The sequence below is a fragment of the Danio rerio genome, chromosome 16, assembly GCF_052040795.2.
Source record: "Danio rerio strain M-AB ecotype USA chromosome 16, GRCz13ab, whole genome shotgun sequence".
Lineage (NCBI taxonomy): Eukaryota > Metazoa > Chordata > Actinopteri > Cypriniformes > Danionidae > Danio > Danio rerio.
This window is the reverse complement of record NC_141036.1, coordinates 9,210,224-9,237,383: the sequence shown is the minus strand read 5'-3', so window position 1 is coordinate 9,237,383 and position 27,160 is coordinate 9,210,224. Positions and strand designations below refer to the sequence as shown.

Below are 27,160 nucleotides of genomic sequence, written 5' to 3'. Positions count from 1 at the left end.
TTGTTTATGCCAAATATTAATATTTTGCCCATTACTTCAATCAGAAAACTATAAACTTTAGTATAAACTATAGTTTATATAAACTATAAACATTTTATATATGAAAAATGACACTTGTTTTGTTTTTTTATATTGTAATAATGATTATTAATTTTCTTTTGATTAATAGAGGCTATGCAGTAGGTAGTGCTGTCGCCTCACAGCAACAATGTCGCTGGTTCGAGCCTCGGTTGGGTCAGTTGGCGTTTTTGTGTGGAGTTTGCATGTTCTCCCTGCATTCGCGTAGGTTTTCTTCCGGGTGCTCCGGTTTCCCCCACAGTCCAAAGACATGCGGTATATAGGTGAATTGGGTAGGCTAAATTGTCCGTAGTGTATGAGTGTGTATGGAAGTTTCCCAGAGATGGGTTGCAGGTGGAAGGGCATCTGATGTGTAAAACATGTGCTGGATAAATTGGCGGTTCATTCAGCTGTGTCAACCTCCGATTAATAAAGGGACTAAGCCGAAAAGAAAATGAATTAATTAATGTTGATTAATAGTATATGCTTTTATTTTAATGGTTTGTGGAAATAGCATGTCATTTCAGCAATTCGTCAACTGTGTTGTCAATAATATATTAAAAAAAGCATTTTAAGATCTGTAGCATTGTATTGTTTGTTTTTTTTGCTATGCCGATATCACATACTTTACAAAAGAAGCATTCAGTGATGCAGTAAATACTACGGATGTCTAGATTCGATCACCTTATCGGAAATCGGACCCGATCACGCGGTTTCAGACTCGATCAGAATCAGACGTTACCTCCCGATCAGGACTCTAATCGTGCTATCTATTATTATATTCGATTTTTTTTTTTAGCACTAAAATCCAAAAGTGAAGAATTTGTTATTTATTACTTGATTGTTAATGCTACCTTACAGAACTGTTCTGTTTTATTAACAGAGTTGTTGAATGTTAAAATAAGGTGAATTAAATAAAAAAATAAGGAACATCCTGGATCTGTTTCTTCACTCTTTTTTTTTAAATTATTGTTTTCATGTATTATAGATGTATCAGATCGGGTTTCAGGATTGGTAGATTCTCAAAATCAAATGATTCCGACTCGAGGGCAAAAAAACCTGATCGAGACATCCCTAGTAAATACATACCTTTGTTTTTGGTGTCTTGCAGAATGTGTACGTGAACATCAGTCGGATTATGTCAGTGGGGAACAGGCTGCTGGAGTCAGGTCACTATGCGACCCAGCAGATTCAGCAGATCTCTGGTCAGCTGGAGCAAGAGTGGAAAGCATTCGCCGCTGCACTGGACGAGAGAAGTACACTGTTGGAAATGTCTGCCAACTTCCACCAGAAAACTGACCAGGTGAGGCTCATGTGTTACCATATCTTCTGATACACTGGATGAACAAACAAACAAATGGATAATGTTTTTCAAATGATTAATAATGAGAGTTATGAGATAAAATCTATAAAATTAAAGCTGTGGTGAAAAGATAAGAGATAAATTCTCTGGTTGATTTACTGGATGTTTTAGGTATGGTTTTGAGTAAAATTATATTTATTCTATATAGGTGTGATAACAGCTTTCAAATTAGAAATAATTGTGTTAATTTGACTTGTTTCTATGGTTTATAAGGACACAAATTTGTGTAATGACATGGGTATTGCCTAGTTCAGGGGTGCTCAACCCTGTTCCTGGAGATCTACTTTCCTGTAGATTTCAGTTGCTACCCATTTCAAACACACCTGCCTGTAATTATCAAGTGCTGTTCAGGACCTAATTAATTGGTTCAGGTGTGTTTGATCAGGGTGAGAGCTGTGTTTTGCAGGAAGGTAGGGCTGTTTCTCAATATGCGTTCTTCAGCGGTCTTGCGTCCGCGTGTTCTCGTGCAACGTCATCATCAGCTGCCTAAGTTCAGTTCCAATACTCAAGACCGCAAGTACGGAGGACGCGTGAAACTTCCCGGATGTGATCTTGATATCGAGGACGCACTGATGCAGACTTGAGCACCAAACTTGCTCTGGAAGTCCCAGAAGTCATTGCGACTGGAGGTGGGAAGCGCTGCATTTTATTTAGATTTATTATTAAAGTTCAGAGATATCACTTATTTACCTAAGGACTTTCCCTAAATGAAACGGTGAAAGTAAACATTAACATGAATATCTTAATAAAGGAATAAACACATTAAGGGTGTTTGTTTGCTGAAATTCGTATTAAAATTTGTTTTATTTATATTGTGCAGAGTATATAATGTTTTTATGCAAAGTATATATTTTGAAGAGGGGGGAAACAATAAATCGTTGTATGAAGGCTGTAATGTTTAAATAATTTCCATTTAAAACGCGTGAAGGTCACATGACCATCAGGAAGAACGCAGCATCCCATTTCTCAAAGGACGCATTCTCTGCCCTCGCGATCTCCTGAGTTCGTTCTTCCGAGGATACCTGGCTAGACCGGTCTCCACAAGAACGCAAGTCCATTCTCTGCGTTCTTGGAATTGAGAAACAGCCTAGATCTCCAGGAACAGGATTGAGCAGCCCTGGCCTAGTTGCACTCTATTAAAGGGACAGTTTACCCAAAACTGACATTCTGTCATAATTTACAATCTTTTTACTTGTCACAAACTTGTTAGAGTTTCTTTTTTTTTTTTTTTACAAAAAAAAAGAACAAAAAAAAGATGAAAACCTGTAACTACTGACTTATAGTATTTGTTTTGCCTACTGTGGAAGTCAATGGTTACAGGTTTCTTAAATTTTTCGAAATATCTTCATTAGTGTTCAACAGAAAATAGAAACTCATAAAGTCATGAAGTCACTTGAGGATGAGTAAATGGCGAGTAACTTTTACATTTTGGGTGAACTATCCCTTTAAGATAAGGCATGTCCTTGTAATTCAAAATGCTTAAAAATTATACTTAACAGGGTTAGGGTTGGGGTTAAAATTTGCAAGAGGTTTCTTGTGAGAGTTGAGTTTAAAAAGCAGTTTACAGTATAAAATACATGACAACTGTGGAGAGTCCTCATAAAACATTTATACAAGTATGTGTGTGTGTATGCATGCAGCCGTAGGCCTTCTTAGATTTTAAACAATGACATACTGGTTTTGACAAAGATTTGGATTACATTTGGTTTTAAACCAAATGGAATCTAATGGAAATGCATACATTAGGATTCTAAAAAACATTAAGTATTCGTACTATTCATGTTAAACAAGCTGTCCAACCTCATACTTATAATAACACATAATAACACAGTTTTCTAGGGTTAAGGCGAGTGTCCATATGACATTCTTTTTCCAAAACACATCGAGCCATAATCATTCAACTTCTTCCATTTTTCTTATTTTATTTTGAAAAGAGAACATCATTTAATTTAAAATAAATAATGTATTTCACTCTTGGGTAATTCTGGTCATTCGCACACTATGGGAGATAATACTATGTTTTACTATGTTTTTGGGGACATGGTCAGTTAAACATAAACATGTTTATGAGAATGTCATTATTAGTATTCATTTTATTCCTCCAGAATTAAATCTGCAAATAGCAGGGATGTTTACCTTGTGTTTTGATTGTTTGTCATTGTTTGGTTGTTGTTCAGTACATTTCCATAGAGTATTTAGTGCTGATATGATTGTTTTCTGCTTATAGATGAATGAAATCCATTCATTTGATCTTTCTTTACTGTATCTTTCTCTTTTTGTCCACTTATTATCTGTTGCCAGCATCATAGACAAAAAATTTACAAATTGTTTTAGAGTTGGCCTTCTAACAGCATTTTTAGATTGACTTATTGTATAATTATTCATGTATAGAGTAAAAGAACACAAATGTATATTGCCCTTTTTAAGATAATCAATAACAGAATATTATTGTCTGTTTTCTAGTATATGAGCAACATGGACTCGTGGTGTAAGGCCTGTGGAGAAGGTGAACTTCCTTCTGAGCTACAGGACCTGGAAGACACCATTCACCACCACCAGGGTCTCTATGAACACATCACTGCTGCTTATTCTGAAGTACGAATCTCTCATGTTCATTACAAGAATATAAACAAAATCAAATGATTTTGGCCATCAAAAACTAAAGGTAAGGTCTAAAGACCATGTGCTTCCAGCAGGCCCTTCTCCAGTAGGCCACACCCAGGCCTTTTTTAGCTTCCTCTGGCCTGCAGGGGGTGCAAATCTCCAAATTAAAAGAAATCAAGACACAAACACAAACCTTTAAATTAAATAAACAAATGGCTCCTTCATTGTCAATGACAATTGACAAGCACATGTCTTAAACATAATTTTTTTTTAAACTTTATAACTATGAATAGTTGTATTCAGATGTCATAATTTTACTGTGAATTAACAACCAGGACATATTGAAAGTCTGTTCAAGTCCACCATAATGACTGTACAAAATTTAGCATTTTAGGCAACAGTAAACCTACACCTAGGCCTAATATTATTATTGTTGTTTTATCATGTCGTAACTTTAGAATTGTAAGGTTTTATCTGGCAGTTTTGTCAAAATTAAGTTATTGACATTCTTATTGAATGACAACTTATTGTTTACATTTTTAAGACGTTTTTTAAAAAACGAATGTTGCACACATACTGTTTGTTTTATGGATTACAAAAACTTTGAAGATCAATATCTGAAACGGCATACTTCCATACTATATAGTACGCTAAAATCCATATGTGAGCCGAGTAGTATGTCCGAATTCATAGAATTCGAAAATCAGTAGGCGAGAAGTACCCGGATGACTTACTACTTCCAGCGAGATTCTGAAGTGCTCATCCCATGCACGCTGCGCTATCCCATAATGCCCCGTGAGAGAATTCATGAATGGAAGTGAGGCGACGCAACTGACGCAGGTGGGTCACGTGACCATGACAAAATGGCGTATGTCGTACGTCCGAATTCCATTCATACTTTTCACATTCATATTCTATAGAACGTACTTTTCTAACAGCCGAGTAGTACGTTTAAATTCAAATGCAGTACCTACTGAGTAGTAGGCGGTTTCAGACGCAGACACAGATGTGTTTTGTTTGATTCTAGATTGGGGGCGTGCCTTTAGCGCACCTGATGCTGGTCAGCGCCCTTAATTAAACCCAGACAGAGAGCTTGTCAGGGCCGCTGTCCATTCACTTGGCAGTTGGCCAGAGCTGCGCTCCAATTTGGGCATTATGTTTTGTTTCGCATCCATACACTATCCCTGACAACATTCACTCCATCCATACACTTGCATTTCACAATGATTAAACATGCTGATACTGATATTTTGATTATATTATTTCAATTAAGTTAAATAAATCTTCTTTTTGGTTATACTTCACCTTGTCGTCTCCCTCACTGTTACATCCCTGAGTCAGGTGTAACAATTCAGAACGCAGATAGAACCTTATAATTCCAAAGTGACGATATGTTTGAGAATTAACAATAAAAATAGCCAACTCATATTAACCTTTATTTTACATCTAAAGAATCGTGAGGAAATTGTGATCTAGATTTTTAGCAAAAAAAAATCACGATTCACATTTTAGCCAGAATCGTGCAGCCCTAATATGGTGTCATGACTTTTCATTAAAAACACTTCATTATAATGGTAGTCAATGAGGCAAGAACGGCCACCAATATAATGAAAGGGTAGCAAATTTGAGTGTAATGTTGAGTTTTCTTTCAAAGCATTTTCCCAAAATATATGTCAAAATAAGATTTCACAGAGAGAATTGTGGCCAATTTAAAACATCCCTGCAGCCTGCATCATGTATCCTTTTATGGTATATATTTTAGTTATTTAATCAAAGTAGGAATTTCGTCTTCAAAACATATCTTGATGTGTGTGTTATGTGTTTATCCTCAGGTAAGTCAGGATGGCAAAGCCCTGCTAGATAAGCTCCAGCGCCCTTTGACCCCGGGCAGTGCTGATTCGCTGACTTCCTCGGCTAACTACTCCAAGGCTGTTCATCACGTTCTGGATATCATTCATGAGGTTCTGCATCACCAGAGGCAGTTGGAGAACATCTGGCAACACCGCAAACTCCGTCTCCACCAACGGCTGCAGCTTTGCGTCTTCCAACAGGACGTTCAGCAGGTCAGACAATTTTTAAAATGGGTGGGATGTTCACAAAATTGATGATTCGGTTTGTATTATGGTTCTCTGGTCAAGGTTTTTGGTTTGATTCAGTTTACATTGGAAACAAAAATACACTTAAAGGGCCATGAAACCTCTTTTCACACCTCTACTTTGGAAAAAGTCAGAAAAGTGGGCGTGTCCAGCTCTGTTTAGGGGGAGTGTCGGAGGAACTAAAGTGGGAGGGTGTGGGAGTGTCTATTTGGGCACGTGCGAGTTTCAGAGTCAAAATACAGACACAGGAGAAAGTGAAGGTGTTTAACCTACATGGACATCTGTAGTTAAATTATTTGCCAAATTATTAAATGTTGGACTTTAACTGCAGTTAACTGGCAGTTACTGGCTCTTTCATTCAGGGAATTCATTCATGTCCCTCGCGACAAACAAGATATTTGATTCAAGGAACTGCTCTAAGCGTGTATTTTTCATGCAATGTTTGATACCGCACGGCGAATGAGAGAAAAAAACCTTCCGCATTTCCCGGAAACATAGATGCACACGGCAGGTAGCGTCAGAAAGCCGCGTGTGTTATTCCGGTCACAAAATGTGGCGAAAACCCTACACGAGGTTAAAGTTTGGTTGTGGTGCTAACATGTTTACACTCAATAGTTAACTTAGTTCGATACGAACAAACTGAATAAACAAAGAGCACTGGTCGCTCACTTACCAAATCTGTAGAGACAGGACAATCACCAGCAACTAGAGCCGCGTCTTTAATAAGAGAATACTACAAGCGAATCTGGATCTCAGCGTTTGCAGATGAGAACAGCTCTCAGGTAAACAATAATCCTCCTTAGACACGCAAGTTATTGTTGTCGAGCGTCGCGTACACTGTTAATCCACACGTGACTCCAGATGAGCTTTCACAGAGAGAAAATGAAAACAAAACTTAACTGCAGTAAACTATAAAAGCAACACCTCACGCTTGTTTTGCCAACACAACGTCGTCTAAACACTGTGACAGTAATGAATATTAATGAAGTTGCACAATAGAGCGCGCTGATTGGTTTGAACCAAGCCTTACTCATGCATTAATGCAACACACTGTAAGACGTAATAAGACTCACTCTGGCACAGACGCCCAGTCTGCACGCTGGAATACACGCTATTATGTCATGACTGTGACGCAGCTTCAAAAATTCGTTTCAAACCGGAAGTACGAATTTGCTTGAAATAACGCAAAAACAACCAATTTACACTTTTTAGTGAAATATAGGTGTCCTAATAGTGTTTTTAGCAGTGTGGGATACAAATACGACTGTCAACAGCTCAAAAAATGTGTTTTGGTGTTTCGTGACCCTTTAAATACCATTTAAAAACACTATACACCAGGATACAATAAATAGCCTTATAATCAGGGCTTTACATTAACACCCGCCAACCCGCCAAATGCGGGTAGATTTCAGCTTTGGTGGGTAAAACAGCCGCTCCCACTAGCCACTTTGGCAGGTTGGAAATCATTTTTACATTGTAGTTTTCTTAAAGCAGGGTTCGACAATAAGCATGGCACAAAATGCATGCAAATTTGATCTTAAAATCGTGAAGCAGCACGACTGACATAAATAACTGTGTTCGCGCAAGCAAATTAAGGTGAAATACCTTATGAGAGGATGATTACTCGCTCAGGTGATGTAATGCGCGCGACTGTTAAAAAAGCGACTGGTGCGATTGGTTCTGCTTTCGTTTTAATTATTCTCAGGCATGTGATCATCCTTTCATTATCACTCGTGGTATGTTTTTACCTGCTTTCTTTTGCTTACAGTTAGGCCGTACTCACACTAGGTACAGTTGCCTCGAACCGGGTCAAAGCACGCTTGTCCCCCCTCCCGTCTCCCCCGACGGCCCGCGCTCACACCACAAACGGGCTTCGGCACGCTTACGTCATCGCTGCTTGGCTGTTCAGTGAGAAGCGCTCTCTCACTCAGCAGCACAGTGGAGATTTCTCTAGTTATATCGTTTCAGTCGTTTGATATGCCGTCAAATAGTCCTTAGGGATGCGGGGACACGCAGTCAGTTATTTCGCCGAACAGATCCGCCACTTTTGGCACTCATAAACAATCATAAAGTTCTCGTGCTGAAGGAATGAGGAGGTCTGCTGAAGCCGCGCAGCTGTCATGAAATGAGGAGTTTGCGTCTTTAATAAACGACGGCAGTTTGCGTTCACTGAACAGTAAGAATGATTAATAAATCCATATGAAACAGTCCCTTAAAAGTCACGTTTCGCTTTCAGTTTCGGGCTTTGGCGCATTTTGCACTCACACACAAGCGTACCACGCCAAAGCCCAAGTGAACCGCGCTCAGGCACACCTCTTCCAACCGGGCCAGGGTCGGCCAAGTGAACCGTGCTTGAGCCCGATTCAGCGCACTCACACTTCTCAAACGATCCGGGAAACGGGCCTGGGCACGGTACAGATGGCATAGTGCGAGTAGGCCCTTATTTTGTTAATATAGTTTATATTATATACAGCTATAAATTTGCTTGTTTTGACACATTTAAAATGTGTGGCTAAGAAATAATTATTTCTTTTTGGTGTGGTCAGATAAATTTGGTAAATCCTTAATTTTCAGATCTAAAAAAGCCATGTGAAATAAAAACCAACTGCAATGCAACACAACCCATTTGCTCATGCACAGTGAGCAAGCTCACACACAACTCACACAAACTGTGAAATAAATGAGAAGGCATGTGGACAACACAGCATCTAAATCAAGTCATTTTAGCATGTCAAAGTCACATTTATTAATACAAAATATATTCTCCAAGCAACAAAATTGTGGCTTGTGAACATTTCAAGTGGCTAGTAACGTTAGAAATCTACTTGCCCCAGTGGCTGGGAATCAAAAAAGTCAATGTCAAGCCATGTTTATAATCTATCATTTATAATATAAAACAAAGTTATTCTCAAGTTGGTATATTCAGTCTTACAGTTTTAATTTAGTCCATGTTGTTGGTCAATGTTAAAAGCAACACTTTTTTTAATTCTTCCACTAATGTGCACTTTCACTTTACACTGTTACATATGAGTGTTTTGACATTGTTAAATGCATTCCACCTATATGTTACAGTGCAAGAACATGTTGATTTAAAGAAAGAAAAAAAACAATTGTAAGCTGAGTTTCTTTGAGTTTGCGACTTGCACTGGATTTTTTACTCTGATAAAAACCTGAAGAATGGGAGGATCAGCATTAACAGTAAAAGAGATGCTCAAATGATTGATTCAGAGGTATTCATGCATTTACATTACAGTTGTCAAACTCATGGAGGGCCACAGGTCTGTACAGTTACATTTAACCCCTATTTAAACACACCTGATCAAAATAATCGAGTCCTTCAGTTTTGTTTGAAACCTACAGTTGTGTTGAAGCAGGGTTGGAATTAAAATGTACAGTTTGGCACCCCTGCTTTACATAATTAGTGTAAAAATTATTTTTTTAATAAAGTTAGATCAGTTATTATTTCTACCTTGAAATACTGTTAAAATGCATAAAATTATTTATTTTCCTTTAATTTTCTTTTGTTGGTATTAAATCAAGTCTAGAATAAATACTATACTAAACATATCACTAAATGAGAAATGTAGAATGAGAAATGCAGAATGTATGAAGTGTCAGGACACTGCGGTAGACATCTGTGCGGGACAGATTTTTATTTATTTTTTTTTTTCAGTTCACTCTCACCCACTTCTTACAAGTATCACCCCACACATGGCTGTTCCTGCTAAATTTTGCTTTCTACTAGCAGTGATTTTCTTCTTTTTTTTCTTGCTCTTTGTCAAAAGACAAATTAATAAAGTTGTTCTTTATACAACAGCAGTTGATAAAAAACATATATTTTACAACTTTACAGAAGTTTTAGGTTTCAATTTAATGCTGTTCTTTAAATAATTGTTTCTAGAAGAAGTGTTCTTACAAATATTAAGCAGCACAACTTTTCTAATCAATAATAATAATATTATTATTAATAATAATAATAATAATAATAATAATGATGATAATAATAACATTTATTATTATGATGATGATGATTATTATTATTATTATTATTATTATTATTATTATTAATAATGTATTTATATTTCTGTCTGCTTTTTGTTTATTTAGTCCCTTTATTCATCTTTATTCATGTATTATTATTATTATTATTATTATTATTATTAATTTATATTTCCTTCTGCTTTTTGTTTATTTAGTCCCTTTATTCATCTTTATTCACTTATTATTATTATTATTATTATTATTATTATTATTTTCATCATAATAAAATAATAATAATAATAATAATAATAATTACTAGAAAAGCCATGTGACACTAAAACCTGGAGTAATGACTGCTGTTAATTTATCCTTGCCACAAGCAAAAATCAATGACAATTTACAATTAACCAAGTTGAATACAATTATTTAGTAACTAAAGCAATTCCTGTTTATAGATGGGGTGCATCTGGTTGAATGTCTTGTTTTTCTGTAAATATAGTTATGGAAAAAATGGTAGCATTTGAACACGTTCACTGCAGAGAACAGAATATAACAGACTTTAGATCTGCTCCTTTAAATCATTAAAAGTATAGTGCTTTCATTCCAAATTTTTACGCTGTTATTCTACTAAAATTTTGGTCACACTTTATTACCGTTCTGTTTTATAGGTGACGTATAATTGAGTAATAACTAGGCAAAATGCTTAAACCTACCTTTTGTAGTTACCTTTTATAACCCATTACTTTCTTAAGTACACTGTTGGTACACATTAATTATAAGTAAAAATGAAGTAAACCCTTTATTTATTTATTTGTTTGTTTGTTTGTTTGTTTGTTTGTTTGTTAATTTTAATAACTTTATTTTTTTATTTATTTTAATTACTTTATTTTAAGTGCTTTACTTCAGTTTCTTTCTTTCTTTATGTTTTTATTTGTTCATTTGTTTATTTTAATAGCATTATTTATATAGTTCATTCATTTTATGTACTTTTAATTTCTTTTTCTTTCTTTCTTTCTTTCTTTCTTTCTTTCTTTCTTTCTTTCTTTCTTTCTTTATGTACTTATTTATGTATTTATTTTAATTAATTTATTTGTTTAATACATTATTTATTTATTTGTATTACTTTATTTTAATTATTAATTAATTTATTTGTATTTATTTATTTATTCATTTATGTGATTGTTTGTTTATTTTTTGTTTGTTTATTTTAATTACTCTATTTATTTATTTTTATTTTATTGACTTTATTTATTTATTTTAATTTAGTTTTTGTTTATTTGTTTGTTTGATCATTTCAATTACTTTATTTATGTTTTTATTTTATTTTAATTACTTTATTTCTTTATTTCTTTATTTATTTTTATTCATTCATTTTATTCACTTTATTTATTTAAACCACTTTATTTTAAATACTGTCTTTCATTCATTCTTTCTTTTAATTAATTAATCAACTAATTATTTATTTATTTATTTATTTAATTATAAAATGACATCATAAAGTAATAATAACAGTGCATAGTAGAGCTGTGCGATTTGGTGGAAATTTCTAATTGTTATTTCTTTGATATCAATTGGTCTATTAATGCTTCTGAAGAAGCAGACACCATTATCTCACTTGTCAGCACTTTTCTGTTTGTTCTTTTTTTTTTCATTGTGGGCGTAGTTCGGTTGTGCAATTCTGATTGAGCAGAACAGAAGTGTGTTCACTTAATTGACTAGTAAGACTATCACACACACATTTGCTCTGGGCGGGGAAAATTAAATAATACATAATATATATTAGATATTGCAGCCTCTTATGATTAATTATCACAACGCTTCATATTGCGATTGCGATTTGATTAATCGCATAGGCCTATTGCATAGCATTTGTGCTTTAATCCCATTATAAGAACTATACTTTCATGGTTCTGTTATATAGCTTTTTGTTCATGTGCTTAACTTTTACCAAATGTATTGTCTTACATTTCTATAGAAACAGGAATTAATTAACATACAAATTCAGCCATCCGCAGATCCAGCAAGTTGCTCCTCTCGCAATCCCTTTTACTTTCTCGCACGCAGCCTGTCCCACACTGTTCCCACTTATTTTTTTTTTTTTTTTTTTTTTTTTAACGCATTCAGTATCAGTCGTCATGGCAACCGTGTTCAGCAGCCTCATTATGTTGAGGGTTTGCCCCATAAAATGATGCAGGCATAGGGGACCACTAAACCTTCCAGACATCAGAAAACAGTCATGTGACACAGGAGCCTTCAACATCTGCACAACAAATGATTCCTCCTAATCACACACACCCACATGTGCCGACAGATGCCACCACACACACACACACACACACGCACAGCTCTGAATGTTTCTGTGTGTGTCAGATCAAAGGTGGCATAATGAAATATGCATGAGAAGGAGACTCAAATGTGTTTCACAGTGAGCTGTGGCGTCTTCGAGGCAGGTACAAAGCTTTTCAACTTGGATCCATCTTGCGGGTTTCAATAAATCATTTAATATATACTTTTTCAAATATGTTTTATAGTAAAATCTTGTATATGTATTCAAGTCTTGCTCTAGAGAAGATGCTACCTCATTAGTCAAATATCCCTAATGAACGCAATTATTGTACTCTCTCGGAAACCCCCATCAGAGCAGACAGCAGTGTTGCTTGTTTAATCTGCAGGATGACCTCACTGCGTGTATGGTGCTGATGTTTATAGAGGTGTTGAGCTGTCGCAGTGACTCCCGCTGATTTCAAGTGCCCCCTGCTGGTGTTAAACCAGAAATGCAGCTTAAATATACACTGTCAAAAAATGTAGGGTTCCACACAAATCCTTCATGTTGTTCCAAAATAAATCAATTAAGTTAACAATCGTTTTTTTTTAACAAATGTAAGTGAATTGAACATAAAACAAAGTTGTTTAAAAAAAAAAAACGTAATAATTGTGTTGTTTTCAATAAGTAGTTTGAACAAGCAGCAAAAAGTACAAATGTTTTTGTGTCTGTTTATGATCCGTGGCAGTTCTAGTTTAAATGGCACGCTAGGCGAACCACCCTATACACCCCTCCAACCCCCCTCCAATTAACTTGTGTTTATTTTTCAATAAATATAACAATTTATTTTTTCATTTATTCATTCATTTTCTTTTCGGCTTGGTCCCTTATTAATCAGGGGTTGCCACAGGGAAATGATGCCCTTCCAGCCGCAGCCCATCACTGGGAAACACCCATACAATCTTGCATTCACACTCATACACTACGCCCATTTTAGCTTATTCAATTCACCTATAGCGCATGTCTTTGGACTGTGGGGGAAACTGGAGCACCTGGAGGAAACCCAAGCGAACACTGGGAGAACATGCAAACTCCACACAGAAATACCAAATGACCAAAAGGTTATCTAACAAAATAACTTATGATAACGGCACAAAATCTAGTACATCCAAATTTATATGTTATAGAAAAATATTAAATACAAATTTTAAAAAGCGTAAAAAATAAAGAAAAGCAAAAAATGCATTTTTTTTTTATTTTGTAGGTTGTATTTTTTTTTTACAAGATTTTGCTTGAATTTAATTACATTTCATTTAAAATAATGTTTTAATAAATATATCTGTTCAATAAATCTGTTTTATTGTATTATATATTTCCTATATTCACTGGGAAATTGATATAAAAAATTGTTTTCAAAATGGGGTGTGCTCAGTTATGCTGAGCCCTGTATATTGCAGCAAAACAATATTGCAATGTCATATTTTTTTCAATATTGTGCAGCCCTAAAACACTCTAACCAACACTTGCACCAGTTTGCATTTGCACCAGACACGTTCTTAAAACCACTACATATCTCAAGATAAAACAATGAGCATTTCTGTGCTTCACACAGGTGAGTGGGCTTGAAAACCACCTGTAGAAACACTCTTCTCTTTATTTTTTGCGCCAGTTTAATTCTTAGAAAAGACTCAATAAGGAAAACAATGTTCACCTATGAAAATACCACAAATCTTTATTTTGAAAACTTCAAAATACTGAGACTATACTGTCTTTAAAGTTGTCTAAATAAAATTCTTAGCAATGCTTATTATTAATCAACAAGTGAGTCTTGATATATTTATATGGGGGAAAAAAGTATTTAAAAAACATGATCTTTATTTAATATCCTAATGATTTTTTTCATAAAAGAAATTGTCTGTTCTCTAAAAATATACCCATACCCAACAATACTGAACTTCTGCTCCATGGTCCCATCGTAAACTGCAAACAAACAAACAAACAAATACAAGAAGCTCTTCTTACTCGGAGTATTTGTCTTGTTTCTAGTCCAAATATTTAAGCAAATCTTAAGTCAAGAAACAATTTCTAGAAAACAAAATAAGAGTCAAAATTGAGATTTTCGTTAAATCAAGTAAAATAATCTGCCAATGGGGTAAGCAAAATGATCTTGTTTTCACTTTGATGTAAGTTTTATTGCTCACCGCATTGGCAGATTATTTTGCTTGTTTTAAGGAAAATATCACTTAATTTTGAAATATCTTTTGAAGACAATGTTTTTTTTCCTCATAGAAAATGCTGATTGAATTGGGTATTGTTGGATATTTATACTAAAAACAGGACAAAAACAGTAAGGAAGCAAGTAATTTATTTGCAGTCTAGGGTTTACTAAATTACATTTTACAACTTGATTTTCTTTTTCATTCCCTCTGTCTCACAGTAAACTCGGTCCACACCTGAAATACTGAATCAGTGTATTATTTGATTCTCGTTTACGATCTTTTAATATATTATGTGAGATGTGGTTATTTTGACCCTCCTAGCAGTTTTTAGTAACATTCCTCTCTGTAATTGTCTGCTCACGCAGGTTCTAGATTGGATTGAAAACCACGGAGAGGCGTTTCTGAGTAAGCACACAGGAGTGGGGAAGTCCCTGCACAGAGCTCGAGCATTACAGAAACGCCATGAGGACTTTGAAGAGGTGGCTCAGGTAAGAAGAAAACTCCGGTTTCTATGAACGCTTTATATGAAGCTCATGCTTGTTAGTGAATTACAACTGTTTTTAATTATTTACAAAATGTATCTATAAAGACGTAACAAACCGTACACTGTATTATAATGACAGCTGTATATATTATAGCTGCAGTGTTAATAATACTTATAAGTGATGCATTTCATTTTTTTAATATACATGTTCCTATTCAATTATACAATAACTTATAAGGATTAATCAGTTGATCGTGATTGCATTCATTGTTAATGTTCACAAAGAAAAATGCTGTAAATTTATGTGTACAATTTACAAGCGGACTGTAAATTAACAATTACAACTGTGCTCTAGTTTTACAACACAGTTATAATTGTTAATTTACAGTGCTTTACAAGTTTTACAAATGTACTGTAAATTAACAATTACAATTGTGCTGTAGTTTACAACAGTTGTAATTATTCATTTACAGTACTCTTGTAAATATTACAGTATTACTGCCAATTTTTACAGTATTACTGGCAAAATGTATTTACATTTACAACTGTGCTGTAGTTGTACAGCACAATTTTAATTGTTAATTTAAAGTGCACTTCTTAATTTTACAGTATTACTTGCAACTTTTAAAATATTACTGGCAAAATTTACAAGAGCACTGTTAATTAACAATTACAACTGTGCTGTAGTTTTACATCACAATTGTAATTGTTAGTTTACAGTGCACCTATACATTTTACAGTATTACTAGCAATTTTTACAGTAATACTGGCAAAATTTACAAGAGCACTGTAAATAAACAATTACAACTGTGCTGTAGTTCATTCATTCATTCAGTCATCTTCTTTTCGACTTAGTCCTTTTAATAATCTGGGGTCGCCACAACGGAATGAACTGCTAACTTATACAGCATGTTTTTACGCAGCGGATGCCCTTCCAGCTGTAACTCATCTCTGGGAAACATCCACACACACTCATTCACACTCAAACTCTACAGACAATTTAGCCTACCCAATTCACCTGTACCGCATGTATTTGGACTGTGGGGGAAACCGGAGCACCCGGAGGAAACCCACGCGAACACGGGGAGAACATGCAAACTCCAAACAGAAATGCCAACTGACCCAGCCGAGGCTCGAACCAGCGACCTTCTTTCTGTGAGGTGACAGCACTATCTACTGCGTCACTGCGTCGCCACTGTGCTGTAGTTTTATAACATAATTGCAATTGTTAGTTTACAGTGCACTTGTAAATAGTACAGTATTACTAGCAATTTTAGTATTGCAATTTTTACAGTATCCATGGCAAAATTTACAAGCGTGCTGTAAATTAACAATTACAACTGTGCTGTAGTTTTGCAACACAATTGTAATTGTTAATTCATAGCGCACTTGTCAATTTTAAAGTATTAATGGCAATTTTAAGAGTATTACTTGCAATTTTTACAGTATTACTGGCAAAATTTACAACCGTACTGTAAATTAACAATTACAAATGTGCTGTAGTTTTACAACACAATTGTTAATGTTAGTTTACAGTGCACTTGTAAGTTTTACAATATTACTGGCAATTTTTATAGTATTATTTGCAATTTTTACAGTATTAACATTGTAATTGTTAGTTTACAGTACACCAAAATTGGCCGTAATACTGTAAATTTTACAGCATTTTTACAGTGTAATAGACTTCTTTGTAAGTTGCAAGTTATACTGTAAAATGTGTGTATATATATATATATATATATATATATATATATATATATATATATATATATATATATATATATATATTTATTTATTTTTTATTTATTTTTTTTTTTCAAATAAACATTTGGTAATAATTTATGCCTTATAAATGCTTATTCTAGGTCATACAATTAATAACCTTCATAAATGCCTTATTGATGACGTTAAGTAATAAGAATCAATAACACTATTATAATATTATGATTATGTAGCTGTAACTGTCATTATAATACAGCATGCAGTAACACTTTATAATAATGGTCCCCTAGTTAATGTTAGTTAATATATTTAGTAGCACTAACTAAGCATGCATAATCTTGTAAAGCAATTATTATTCATAGTTCAACATTAAATGCATTACTAAATTCCAAAGTTGTGCTTGTTAACATAAGATAAATGCATGTTAACTCACGATGCATTAACTAAAGTAACATTTACTAATGTTAACAAACATGAATAAATACTGTATTCAATGTCTTACTAATAGTTTGTTCATTTTAGTGAATACATTAACTGATGGACCATTATTATAAAGTGTTACCCAGAATGCTTGTTAAGTCTTTGTAAATACATTTATAGAATGATTATAAATATTTATTAACGGAGTTGTGATTCATTATAAGCATTAACTTCATAGAAAGTTCGGTTTGACTACTCATCTCCGACTAGCTGCCTACATTGCAAAACAAAAAAATCTTACTTAGAGTTTGCTTCTAGTCCAAATATGTAAATATTCTTAAATCGAAAAACATTTTATAGGTAAGAAAAAAATGTGGTCTTGTTTTCAAACATATGTCAAATGTCTTATGGCATTATTCCTTATAACAATAAAGAAACTGCATTTCAAAACAAAAGCAAGATCATTTTAAGAAAAATGACAAATTATTTCTGAAAACAACTCTATATTTTTAACTTGTCTACAAAATGCTTGTTGATTTAGTTTTTCTTTTTCTTTTTTTATTATTATTATTATTATTTTTGATATTTGGATTAGAAACAAGACAATTTACTTCTCCCAGAATAAAAACTAGACAGACTGTGCAAGAAACTGGTCAAATGCATATTATGCAAAACGTCTGCATGTGTCCCAGAATACCTACACCAATGCAGACAAACTGCTGGAGGCGGCGGAGCAGCTGGCTCAGACGGGCGAGTGTGACCCCGAGGAGATTTACCAGGCTGCTCATCAGCTGGAGGACCGTATCCAGGACTTTGTAAGGCGTGTTGAACAGCGCAAAGTCCTGCTCGACATGTCTGTGGCCTTCCATACACACAGCAAAGAGGTAAATCTATGGAAAAAGGCACACAAATGGGTGTGGATATATGCAGGTTTCTCTTGTGTTCCACTTGACATGATTCCTGAATATGATGTAGCAGAAAACACAAGTTTAGAAAGTGTTTCGGCTTTAAGGTAACAGAAACAGGCTTCAAATACAATGAATCAAAAAAAACTTATATAAAGAAACAATAATAATAAAAATGTGGATTTGATCTTGAACCAGAAACTCTACTCGCTGCTGTTTATTGGTTTTATCCAGCATTCAGACAATCATACCTGTTTCTATCAGGTGCTTTTCTATCCACGAAAGTGAAATTAAGGAATGAGGAGGCTCATTCTCTCATTCTCGCGCTGCAGATGATCGGTTTAACTCTTTTCTCTCTAGTGAAGCATTTAGTTTTTCCACTTACAAAGTCCGCCATGTAAATAGCAAATGCGCTATGGCGCGACGCAAATGACTCTTAAAGGGAATGGGAGATGAGACTCTCATTGGTTTATTCTTAAAACACACCTATAACTCATTAAGAGAATAAGCTCAACCCTGTTAGACCATGCGCCACGGCGCAAAGCGGATTTTTCCATCCTTAAAGTAGCAAAAGTTGATTCTAACAAGCCCTTAATGCTTTTTTTGCCCTGCGCTTTAGATTTTGTGCATGGATCGTCAAAATAGAGCCCTTAATTTAAAAAAATAATTGTGGAAAGTAAGTATTATGTTACCCTGATTCAACTGACACAATAATCTTGTTTTAAGCTTAAATACTTTGGCTGAATTTAGGACAGAACATTTAATCTCAATTCTTAAATTAAGAAGAATTCTCGAGTAAATCTAGTCTTAAGACACTTTCAAACAAAGTAAGAAAAGCTGTTTAAAAATAAATTAACAATCTAGTTTTAGGATAAATAGACTAAATACACTGCTTGAAATAGTGTAAGTTTAGTTATTTAGGGTATTTTTTTCTTTACTTTTAGTCATTTAGCATTAAGTCACTTTACTAATTTAGTCATTTTACTAAAGTGTAGGTACGTTTTCTTATTTCAACACATATTACCAAGTATAATCTTACTGCACAGACAAATAATTATTTTTTTTCCTAGTCTGTATCTTTTTAAATCCTTCATTAATGTCACACATGGTGGTTCTTTTTTGCAGTGTGTGATCTGGACAGTTAGCATTAGCATTTAGCATTTTTTGCTGCCCAAATCTGCTTTTAAATTCAAAACTTTCTTCTTGGTTTATCTGTATTACACAAACAATCATGATAAGGAGTAGACGGCATATACATGATTCATAACATACCTCAAATGAGCAAACCACACTCTCTTTGATATCTCAATATGACATAATGTTAGCCATCTGCTATCTGTAGCAGGCTGGCTTGTGCAGCCATCTTTGATTCTCAGAGTGTGTTTAAGGCTGAAGTTTTGGAGAAAAGAGGAAGGTAAAGAAAGGTGGAGGTGGAAAAAAGACAATGGGGAGGTGTGGAAGCAAGGCGTATGGCCTGCTGTTTCAGGAGATATACTTACCGGCATGCCAACACAGGCAGATGGCTAATCCTGTGAGCTCACAAGAGAAGAAGGCCGCTCACAGGAAACAACAACACCAGCAGTTCGGTGGCAGCCAAAGTCCGTCTGGCTTTTATTGTCTTGTCATATTTGTGCATTTGTCTTTTTTGGATTAAATGGTATTCCTTTGAATAGTCATATTTTATTGATTGGTTTATAGCTTAGATATGTTTCTGTTTTGTTTGGCTGCCCTCATAAAAAGACTTTATTCAGGATTAATATAGCTATCTTGTCGTTTTTAGTATACTTTCAATAGATTTTTTATGTACTTTTTAGAAATGTACCTAAATATACTTAATATTGCACTTACTGCAAGTATACTGACAGAAAAGTCTTCCACAGTATGCAAGCTGAGTAGTACCATATGTCCCTATTTATAAAATTTGAAAATCATCAATTAATTACTATTAAGGTCATTACAAATAAATTATGATCAAATATATACCAAAATACCCTGTTTCTAAGTGAAGATATGCTGAATAATTGGTTGGATCAAATTACATATTGCACTTTAGCTGCGTCCCAAATGGCACACTATGCACTATGACGTTTGACGGTTGCCTTTTTAGTGAAATAAATGACCAAAGTACCTATTCCTGCCATGAGTATAACCACATTCACCATCGAGAGGTGGTATAATCACTCCCGTTGGAGAATTTTGCTTTCACAAGCCAAAATAAGTAATGTTATCCAACATCAGCGCCTGATAGCTCCTGCCCTTCTGCTACGTGAGCAAAGCTGAGGTTGAAGTGTCCAACATGTCACTCTTCATTTTACCGGTTGAATACGTGCATCATCCGGGTGTTTAAAGTGTACTTTTTTTTTTTTTTTGACTTTTCAGTGTGAACACACTACTTAAACTATTTATACTAATGAATTAAATGCGCAAAATAGTGCATAAGTATGTGATTTGGGAGTGTCTGCAGTAATTAATTTAGCACATTCTGCTTAGTATATCTGCAGTATAACACCAGAGAACCAAAGTATTTACCAAAAGTATACAACTAATAGTATACCCATGAGTTCATTTGCAATACAGTTGATCATCATTGTGGACAAGCTGTGCACCTAATGTGTATAATTTATAGTACACTTAAAAGTATGCTTTTATGTACTAAAAATAGGCCTATTTGGTCGTATTTAACTAGAATAACAACATGTAGATGTATTGTACTTCTACATATACCTCTACGTAGCACACTCCATAAATGAGCTTTAAGTACACTTATTTTTGGTTATAATTTTTAATGGTGATGTCATTGCTCTGCAGCTGTGGACGTGGTTGGAGGAGCTTCAGAAGGAGTTGTTGGATGATGTTTATGCCGAGTCAGTGGAGGCGGTGCAGGAGCTGATCAAGCGCTTTGGTCAACAGCAGCAAACCACCCTGCAAGTCACCGTCAACGTCATTAAAGAAGGGGAGGATCTCATACAGCAGCTCAGGTACTGCCCACTGGAACAAAATGGCAGTCAGTTAATTGTCATGGCAATGGTAAATAATACAGCAATTTTATTGTATGAAACAGGAAAATTGCTGTAATTTGTCATTAATTATATAGTACATAAAATAACAGTCAAGCTGTTAATTTACAGATATTATTTGTAATTTTCACTGACTTTTGAATATAATTTAAAATAACAGAAAAAAACTGTATAAATAATACTGTAATTTCCCTGTATAAAAACTAAAATGTCAGTAATTTGTCTTTAATGATAAAGTACCTAAAATAAAAGTCAAACTGTTATTTAGAGAAATTGTTTGTCATTTTACTAAGTTTTGAATAAAATTTGAAATGGCAAAAAATGACTTTAAAAAATGTAAAAGTTTTTTTTGTAGTGTACCATTTTCCAATTGTCATTTCAGACAGTCACCAGATGATTTAATATTAAATAGCATGAAATCAGATTTTTACGTTGATTTCCACCAATGATACTTGGCTTATATTTTCACTGATTTTAGAACCTAGAGCTGCAGCAACCACTATAACCTAAAAACACACACTCAAATCACTGACCTGCAGAAGCTAATTAAACTACAGAAAGAATAGACTTCAACTCCTGTAGATGTTATCTCTGATATGTTCTCTCGTATCCTCTTCTGTGACTCCAGAGACTCCGCAATCTCTAGCAATAAGACTCCTCATAACAGCTCGATGGCACACATCGAGAGTGTCCTGCAGCAGCTGGATGAGGCTCAGGCTCAGATGGAGGAGCTGTTTCAGGAACGCAAGATCAAACTCGAACTTTTCCTCCAGCTCAGGATCTTTGAACGAGATGCGATTGACGTAAGTCTACACTCCACCACACGGCTCAGTTGTCATTCCCAAATCACAAACCACTGATTTTGTTGTAAACAGTGAGTTTTTGCACTCAGTACAAATAGTTCAATATAGATCCTCTGCCCCTCGTCAATCTGAGAGATTCAATTTAATCAACTTTAGTTAACACTTTAGTTTAGGTCATAATCCATGCTATTAACTACTGGCTTATTACCATTAAGATATGAACTGTTCATTAGTAGTTATAAAGTATGATCTTATTCTGTATCCCTAATGCTACCCAAAACTTAAACCCAACTTCTTCCTTACTAACTATTAATAAACAGCTAATTATTAGTTTATTAAGCTAGTAGGGTTAGTTAATGGTCTGTTAATACCATAAATTATAACTTAAGCCAGGGGTGTCCAAACTCGGTCCTGGAGGGCTGGTGTCCTGCATAGTTAACTCCAACTTCCTCCAACACACCTGTCTAGAAGTCTAGTATACCTAGAAAGAGCTTGATTAGCTGGTTCAGGTATGTTTAATTGGGGTTGGAACTAAAATATGCAGGACACCGGCCCTCCAAGACTGAGTTTAAACACCACTGACCTAAGCTAAAGTGTTACCCAACTTTCCATAAGGATTTCAAGCAATGTTGAAACAATAATATGATAAACATTCACGTTTATGCAAAAATGTACTTTAGCTTCTATTCTGTGCTAATGATGGTATTCCGTCCTAATTTAAAATAGAAATAACGATTTTAAGAGATTTTATTTTCTGTATAAAATATCAAAATGTAATGTGGTGTCAGAAGTTCATATTAATTTTTAGACTGCACAATACTAATGTTTTAACTTGCTGAGACTTTTATTTTAATATATGCTTTATTAGACACACTGTTAGACATTTCAAAGGGTTTTTACAGTAACTTACTGGCAACACTGTTGCCAGTAAGTTACTGTATTTTAGATTTACAGTATACAACTGTAAATCCGTTTACAGCATGTTACTGTAGTGTCTGAAAATGGTTAACTACTGTAAAAACCTAAGTTAACAGTTAGCTACTGTAAACCTTTTAATTTTGTCCTAAATATTTTATAATATAATTTTATTAATATTATTTTAATACAATAGACCTAAAAAAGACACAATTACAAAATATTAACAAAATAAACACTCTTTATTTAAAACATTGGAGATGCTTAAAACAAGCTTAAAAATGTGTAAAAACATTACATTTCAATCATTCAAAATATTTTATTTTAAGAAAAAAAACATTGAAAATGACAAAGCACATTAACATACATGTACAAAAATAATTTAAGTGTCTGACCTGCATATTGTTGAGAAAAAAAAACAATTGTACTAAGTACTACTGACATTAAACCAGACACAATTACAAAATATTCCATTCTTTAAAACATTAATAATGCTTAAAGCATTTAAGGAAAATGTATGAAAATTACATTAAGCAATAAAATCAACACATTAAAAATAAATAAATCACACAAAGCACTAGAACATACATGTACAATAAAAACTTTAACTTCTGAATTGCATATTGTTGGAAAAATAAATATTTGTAACTATTAGCCGACTCAGAAACAACCCAACTTTAAAATATTACTAATTCTGGTGTCAAATGCTCAACAAGGTCTGAATTCACATGTTCAAATGCAATTCATCTTTATTTCTATTGCACTTTTACAATGTAGATCAATGATGTCAAAGCAGCTTAACATAGAAGTTCTTGTAAATTGAAGCTGCTTCAGTCCAGTTTTCAGAATTGAAGCAGTAAATGTCACTGCTGAAAGTCCAAACACTGAAGAGCAAATCCACCGATCCACCAATCGTAGCCAAGTGATCCAGTGGCGACAGTGGCATGGAACAAACTTCACCAACTGACGAAAGTGTAGAATAAAAGCCCTTGAGAGATACCAGGCTCAGTTGGGCACGACCAGTTCTCCTCTAGCCAAACTTGTGCAAGGCCGCAGTCTAGGCACCAGAGGCTTGAAAGTTCACCAGCGGGTGGTCAGGCTGGCCCATTGGATCAATGCGGAAACTCATTGATCACGTGTGTCTTTTAGGATTCACTCCTCCATGACCACCACAGCATCTGGTCAGGATTTGGCCCAGTCCAGGATTATGAAGAACTCTGGATAAGGACAAACAGACTAACATAAGCATAGAAGAAGCTTGTTTAAAAAAAATAAATCATATACTGGTTAATTATTTTGAAGCATGGCAGCTAGGTTGGGGTAGTTTTCAGCTGGTACTGAGCAACTGGCTCCTGCTCATAACCTGCTCACTACCATGTTTAAAAGATAACTAACCAGAATGTCCTGTTTATTTTTTTCCCTAACAAGGTTTTACAAAAACATTGTAGCATTTGTGATGGGTTGATTCACAGCAGGACAGATTAGACTATTTGTTTTATGTATTCCTAATAAACTAAAACAGACTGAATACTGATACAATTATTGAGAGTGTCTCACCTAATCCAAGTTCTCAGTTAGCTGGTGAAAGAAGGATAACTCACTGTTGTTCATGGTTGTCATTCTCTTCAGTACTTCTCCTACTATCTTCTGGTTCACTTTGGTTGTTGCTGTGCATTTTGTTTCATCCTCTGGAATTTATACAAAAAATTGTATTATTTTATTTATTACAAAATATTTAGGCAACATGAAATGGGGAAAAAGACATTTAATACATAGACAAATGCATGTATCCCAATACTAATTATTGTATTTTGAAATGTCTGACCCATGACAGACCTCAATCTGCTCAAAAATATTATAAACAAAGATGAAAAAAAAACCTACTAAATGGTTTAATAAAAAAGGGAAAACGATTTTTTTATTTAGCTAGCAACTAAACATGTGACACATTTTGTATTAAAAGTAACGTTACTATATTGAGAAACAAATAGATGTACAGTACTTACTGTTGTATGAGGTCCAGTTTGCACAGGCAGGCTCCCAGTATTCTATATTGAGACCATAAAAAAGCCAAAAATACAGATAAGAATACCATGCTACAATCCACAACCTCCACACAACTTTTTTTTTATTTGTTTACCTTGGTTGCTTACTGGTCTTGCTTATTTTTTAAGCATAAGGCTGTGCTGATCAAGATGTTCCTCTGAAATGCTGTTTGTTTCTTCAGACAAAACCTGCTGCTGTGCCAGTGCCATATCTAAACAGAAAAAAATATAATGGTAACAATTATGTTAAACCAAATGTCAAGAGTTGTGATAAAAAAATAATTAGCAAACAATAAATAGCAAAAAGGTGGTTATTAGCATAATGCATAGAGGTAAAATTGGTTTTATATTAGCAGATTCAGACTTCCCCCTTAATAATTTAATTTCATAAAAGTATTATTTGCAAACTCTAAATAGCGAAATCATTTTAGCAGCTAATGACTATCAAAGTACAACATGCTCACGGTCAAATAAACAGTGTTAATGTTGATTTCAAGTCATACTGGCATGCTAATTCTGATCGAATATTCAAAGTAACATGGTAAACAGTATAACGTTAGAGTCTTCTAAATGAACGAATGTGCGAATATAAAACCAACTTTACCTCTATGCATATTGTAACGTTATAGATTTACGTTAGCGTTCTTATAGGTTACGTCGCGATGTTATTTTCTCAAGCTAACGTTATAAGTTACTCTAAACCAGAGAAAAATAAGTTCACAACATCTAATATATATAGTATAAATCAATATAAGTTAAACGTTGCACGTTAAAATGAGTTTGAGTCCAATTCAGTATAAACTTAGCTCAGTTTAGCTAACAGTTAACATTACCATTTTAAGATCGCTTCAGCCAATGTTGCCGAGCAAACAAATGCTAATAGAGGTGCTCAAATCAATGTCGAGTGTTGTCAGCACAGACAGACGCGCTTTTACCTGGATTATTTGTTGGTCTTTCATTCATATTCTTCTGGGGGAAAAACTCTCTGCCGGACCGTTGTCTCGTGCTAAGTGTCCTCCAAAACTGTCTGCATACCTCTGGTTCCCTCCTAAACCAAAACCCGCTGCAACACCGGTTCCTATGTAAATAAATAAAAAGATATGACGAGAACAATGGCTAATAGTCATAAACAGTCTTATTTAAAGTAATAGTAGTGTTAATGTAATAAATTAAATAAAGGTAACATCTTAATAGATGATATATTTCTCAAATGGGCGAAATAACGCCAAGCCAGAGAAAATAATAATAGCCAACTTTATACTTTACTTTGTTCTATTCTCGTCCACAAAACATTCTGTAAAATGAAACACTGCCTCAGCTTACCAGAGTAAAGTTTGTTAAATCCAGTATGTTCTTCAGGCACACTAATAAATTGTCCTCCAGAATTGCTTCAGGGTCCTCAGGCAAAATGTGGTGCAGAGTAGTCGAATCGCCGCAAGGTGGCGTTGAAGCAGTTGTGGAAAATACAGTATAATACACGAATTTTTACAAATACAGTACATCGCTGTATATGTTGTTCGACGTCACACTAAATTCCCATAATGCAACGGTAAATACAGTTATTTACCGTAAAAGGAATTTGCAGTATTACACTGGGTGAAATACAGTAAATAACTGTGTAATTTACAGAAATGTCTAACAGTGCAGACAGGTGTGATGTAAAAACCAACGAGCAATACAAAGAGCAAACTTTTTTTTTTTTTCGGCCAAAGTTCCAACTAGAACTAACCAACATTAGATACCTACCCCCACTCATAAACCCCTTGGAAGCAATGAAAATATACAAAGAACTATACAAAATCACTGTTAGAGATAAAAAACAAAACAAAAAAAACTATGTACTGTATATTAAAGTATATAATGAAACAATGTGTTTTGTTTGTTTATCTTCTTATATATAAGAAAAAGAGGGTAAACACAATTAGGAGAGAGTACTCATAAAGTGGTACAAAACAACAAAGAGAAATTTACCCTAATAAACTCAATCAGGAAATGAGGTCAAAGGATTCAAGACGTTTAGAATGGGGTCTGAGTTTCATAGTATTTATCAGTAGAGCCCCAGATAGAGTACTTCACTTTTATCTAGAGAGAGAAATGACAAGACTGTTAACTAAATGTTGAAAGAAGATGAGGCTTTATTTAATATACTGTATTTTAGTTTGTTGATGTACTTCCTACTGGAATGAAATATTGAGTAGGGGGTGGAGCTTTCTTTTTTAGCATATCATTCCCTTATGGTTAACTAACGGTAAGAGTGCCGTGTTTA

General features: G+C 34.4%; 1 protein-coding gene and 2 long non-coding RNA genes across 35 annotated transcripts in view; 1 reads left to right on the top strand and 2 right to left on the bottom strand.

Annotated features, from left to right (window-relative positions):
• triob (trio Rho guanine nucleotide exchange factor b) overlaps positions 1 to 27,160 on the top strand; it is a 251,202-nt gene that overhangs the window by 108,349 nt on the left and 115,693 nt on the right. For all 32 annotated transcript variants that reach the window (XR_015510907.1, XR_015510906.1, XR_015510893.1 and 29 more), the window contains 7 exons: positions 1,169 to 1,360; positions 3,884 to 4,015; positions 5,857 to 6,087; positions 14,949 to 15,071; positions 17,902 to 18,093; positions 20,923 to 21,092; positions 21,760 to 21,934. Coding sequence is in view for 12 of the 32 variants with exons in the window: in XM_087286536.1 (XP_087142662.1) it covers positions 1,169 to 1,360; positions 3,884 to 4,015; positions 5,857 to 6,087; positions 14,949 to 15,071; positions 17,902 to 18,093; positions 20,923 to 21,092; positions 21,760 to 21,934 (1,215 nt within the window). In the remaining 20 variants the exon portion in view is untranslated. The remainder of the gene's footprint in view (positions 1 to 1,168; positions 1,361 to 3,883; positions 4,016 to 5,856; positions 6,088 to 14,948; positions 15,072 to 17,901; positions 18,094 to 20,922; positions 21,093 to 21,759; positions 21,935 to 27,160) is intronic.
• LOC147840132 (uncharacterized) lies at positions 18,509 to 26,709 on the bottom strand. The gene is made up of 3 exons (XR_015511045.1): positions 26,544 to 26,709; positions 22,484 to 22,807; positions 18,509 to 22,345 (listed from the first exon to the last, which is right to left on the bottom strand). It is a non-coding gene; the product is annotated as an uncharacterized LOC147840132 (long non-coding RNA).
• Positions 23,073 to 25,876, bottom strand: LOC147840133 (uncharacterized). 2 transcript variants are annotated; one of them, XR_015511021.1, is made up of 5 exons: positions 25,830 to 25,876; positions 24,990 to 25,106; positions 24,856 to 24,897; positions 24,407 to 24,537; positions 23,073 to 24,066 (listed from the first exon to the last, which is right to left on the bottom strand). It is a non-coding gene; the product is annotated as an uncharacterized LOC147840133 (long non-coding RNA). The 2 variants fall into 2 exon arrangements; XR_015511020.1 differs by having other exon boundaries at positions 24,451 to 24,537.